The sequence below is a fragment of the Elephantulus edwardii genome, unplaced genomic scaffold (assembly GCF_000299155.1).
Source record: "Elephantulus edwardii isolate Elephantulus edwardi_28Jun2011 unplaced genomic scaffold, EleEdw1.0 scaffold00092, whole genome shotgun sequence".
Lineage (NCBI taxonomy): Eukaryota > Metazoa > Chordata > Mammalia > Macroscelidea > Macroscelididae > Elephantulus > Elephantulus edwardii.
The window spans coordinates 13,461,458-13,465,055 of record NW_006399842.1 but is presented as its reverse complement, the minus strand read 5'-3'; the positions used below and the strand labels follow the sequence as shown (position 1 = coordinate 13,465,055).

Sequence of the window (3,598 nt, the reverse complement as noted above, 5' to 3'; positions counted from 1 at the left end):
CTACATTCATGGTTCTCACATTCCATGTCCCAATCACCAGTGTCTCCTTACAACTGTTCCTCTTCCTTTGTATTTCCATACTTGAAAAAACCTCCTTTGCTGTTTCTGTTATCTAAATGTGCTCTGTTGTACATAGGGTTTTCAGAGGCCTGCTATTTCAGAAGTGGATGGCCAATCCTTCTTCCTAGTCTGTCTTTATGTGAATTTTTAGATTCACATTCAGATTTAGAGAAGCATATATCAAAATTCCATACTTTCAAAAGAAAGTATGTGTTCAATATAACCACTTATTTGAACAAAAAGTTTAGGGAAAATGAATCACTCTTGTTTTTGTTTTTTGTTTGTTTTTTTTTATTATTATTATTTTGTGTGTGTGTACCATCAAATCAGATCTGACTGGTACAGGAGGATATTGCTCCTCCTTCTCCGGCAGAGCATCTGGTGGATTCGAACCATGTACCTCCGGGACTGCAGTGCAGCTTCTTGCCACTAGGCCACCAGAGCTCCCCCCCCTTTTTTTTTTAACCACTCTTATCACATAGGGAAAACTGTCTCTAAGTAGCCCTGGTGACCAAATGGTAAAAAAACACTTGGCAGTTAACTGAAAGACTGGCTATTAAAACCCACCAGCCACTATAAGAAGAAATAGTGGCAATTTGCTTTTGCCTTTTGTGAAGATTTACAACTTTGGGAACCCTAAGGGGGCAGTTATTCTCTGACCTACAGGGTCAGTATGATTGTCTAGATTTTGGTTTCCCTACTGAATTTTGGTAGAGGACTCTGGTACAATGAATGAGTATGGCCCTCCCGTCCATAGCCTCCCATAGTGTGATGATTTACTGAATTAAGGAGATGGGATCAGGGTGGGATGTAAACCCTCCCCTCTACAGACCTATATATACTCATGGAAGCCCAATGATGGGGTATCTTTGGGGATCCTCACTCTCTGAGCACAAGACTTCCAGCAGCATCACAACTGACAGTCTACAGGATCCTGGTCCGTCACTCACTAGTCTCTGCAACACTGGCCAAGTAAGTCATTTCCCTGTTGTGTGTTTCTGTGAGATCTTCCAGCAAACAACAGACAAACACAGGAATGGGGTAAATGAAGGGAGGAGGGATATTTAAACTTACTTTTTAAATGCAACATTTTAAAAATGGAAAAGAATTACATTTACAAAAGAGGAACCAAAAGTAAACTAGCATTCACTGTCATAAGTTTTACTTCCTTAAAGAATACCTACTAAACCTTGTATCTCGTTAATCTTAATTTTACCTTATTTTTCTAGTTATTGTTCTGGAGAAAATCTGTTTAATTTCCTTTGCTAAGCCTTTTCATCAAATTATATATTATTAAAAAGGATCTATTCTCTACATATAATAGAACAGTCACTTGCTTTGAACGAAAGTGTTTCAGGTCTTGGAGTGTCCTCAGGAGAGAAGTATGAGGCTAGGAATCTGGAAAGAGCACATGACTGGCTTTATTAACCCTGTAACTTTGAGTCATCAGTAGACTGCTTGCCTTAACTTTCCCTTAACATTCCTTTCAGCCTTCCCTAAATTAAGTGTCACTGGACCCAAGTAGTAAAGGGGGGGAAAAACAACAACTGTATTTCTCTCATGGGATAAAGCGGAAATAGGTGGATAAACATCACCTGATGTGGGGTGGGGGTTGGTAATGGTGATTCAAAGTGTTAAAGAAGTCAAAAGAGGACTTAAAGATAGATAACAGTTAAGAACAATATAAGTCAAAAGGTTATATTTAAGAACAAATAAGAGTCAGTGTCTTTTAATCCTTGTCCATGCAACAGACTTTCCAACAGGACTGGAAGCAATCTGACAACAGGAACGGTTACATTTTTATAAACCCCTTAGTAATTAGTATAACTAGGCACAAGCATTGGCATATTCATTCATTAACCAGTGTGTTTATAATCTGTTAAAGAGCTATCCAAAGAAAGGTTCTGCAAATATCATAGCTTAGCAGCTCATAAATTTAGAGGGCATCAAATTTTTCATTGATTCGGAGAGGAAGCTAAACTCATTACTGGAAAAGTAAAGGCTTGCTTCTCTTTAGATATTCCTATCTCAAAGTCTGAGTGGCTTGTTGCTTGCTGTGTACTATACAGTCAGAACTGACTCACAGCTGACCTCACAGAGGATTAATCGCTGTTAATCCAGGAAGTTAATTGCATGGTAAGAGATTGCCCATCCTTTTCCCGTCGAAGGGTTGGTGGATTCGAACTGTGTGTCTTAGAGACTGCAGGGCAGCTTCTTCCACTATGCCACCAGTGCTCCTCTGAGTTCTGTGCTGTCAAACCGAAGACAAATTGCCCGAATCCACCAGCTACTTCGTGGGAGAAAGATTGTCAATCTCCTCTGGGGACTGACTGCTTCTAAAAACCCGCTGGAGGGTCCGACTCAAGATACCTCGGAGTAGAATACGTAAAATCAGGGTTTGGGAGCAGGAAACCACTTTTTATACTGGTTTCCGCATTAGCGTCTACAAAGAGCAATTTCTCAAGTATTCATTCAACAGGCACCTTCTGCCCATTCACTGTATGTTAAGTCCTCAACAGAAGAATAAATAAGCTCTCTTTACTCTGATCTGACGAGAAATAATTATGTGTTAATGCATAAAAGAATAGAGGCGAACACATCTAGTGGGGATAGTAATGTATTCTGACCGGGGCTGTAGGAATAGGGAAAGTATTACAGTGACATTCGAAATGACCCTAGTAGGGATGCTGGAGCTGATCGACCAGTTTAGTTCTAACAGTGAAGAGTTTCCTTGCGGTCTTTGGTGACTTAACGACAAGCACTGTCATTAACCACCACTATTTTCACTACTGTGAGTTAGCGGAGATGTCAGGTCCAGACCTCAGGGAAGCCAGGTTCTGTACTGTCCCTAGCTTTGCCAGGATTTTGAGGGATTTACAGGACTAGAAGATAGCAAAGATCTGGTTCCGGAAGTTGGAAAGGCCTGAGTAAAAATCCACCTTTCCAAGAACTAGCAGGGTTTCTTTTTAAGTCGAGTCCACTAGTCAACGTCTCGCAATCACTCACTCACCCGCCACTGGGCGAGAGGAAGTCCGTATCGTCCTCATCACTGGCACCGAACATTGCGCTAACTTTCGCCGAACTGAGAAGACAGACAGCCTTGAGTTTTCAAAGGCCTGTGACAGCCGTCATGGTAAAATGCAGTAGTGGCGTGTTGCTTTCCGGCAGCGCGAACTGTCGCAGAGTTGCTTAGAGAGGTGGAGCCCGGGTTCGGGAGAAGGTGGGGCAAAGGCAAATGAGGGGACCTCGAGGGCACGCACGCTGCGTGACGCAAGGCTCTCCCAAGCCTGAGAGGCGGTGGAGCTCCAAAATCTTACATAGGGATTGGTCAACAGGGAAGGGGGCGTGGCCGGGGCGGGAATCTGTGGCCTCGGTGGCGGCAGTCGACACGTCGCTCCAGAACGAGGTGCGAGGGGCTTCTGAGAAGTAGTGAGGGGCTTACAGGCGAAGTTTCTGTCACGAGGCGCCAGTGGAAGGACTGCACCTGGGAAGGTAAGTTGCCTCCCTGAGCAACCATACAGGGAACCCTTATCCTTTC

General features: G+C 43.2%; 1 protein-coding gene across 1 annotated transcript in view; it reads right to left on the bottom strand.

Annotated features, from left to right (window-relative positions):
* Window positions 1-3,123, bottom strand: part of FKBP15 (FK506 binding protein 15, 133kDa) — an 81,331-nt gene extending 78,208 nt beyond the window's left edge. The window contains exon 1 of the mRNA XM_006890731.1: window positions 3,071-3,123. Within this exon, the coding sequence (XP_006890793.1) occupies window positions 3,071-3,123 (53 nt within the window). The remainder of the gene's footprint in view (window positions 1-3,070) is intronic.
* Between the last annotated feature and the right edge of the window lie 475 nt (window positions 3,124-3,598).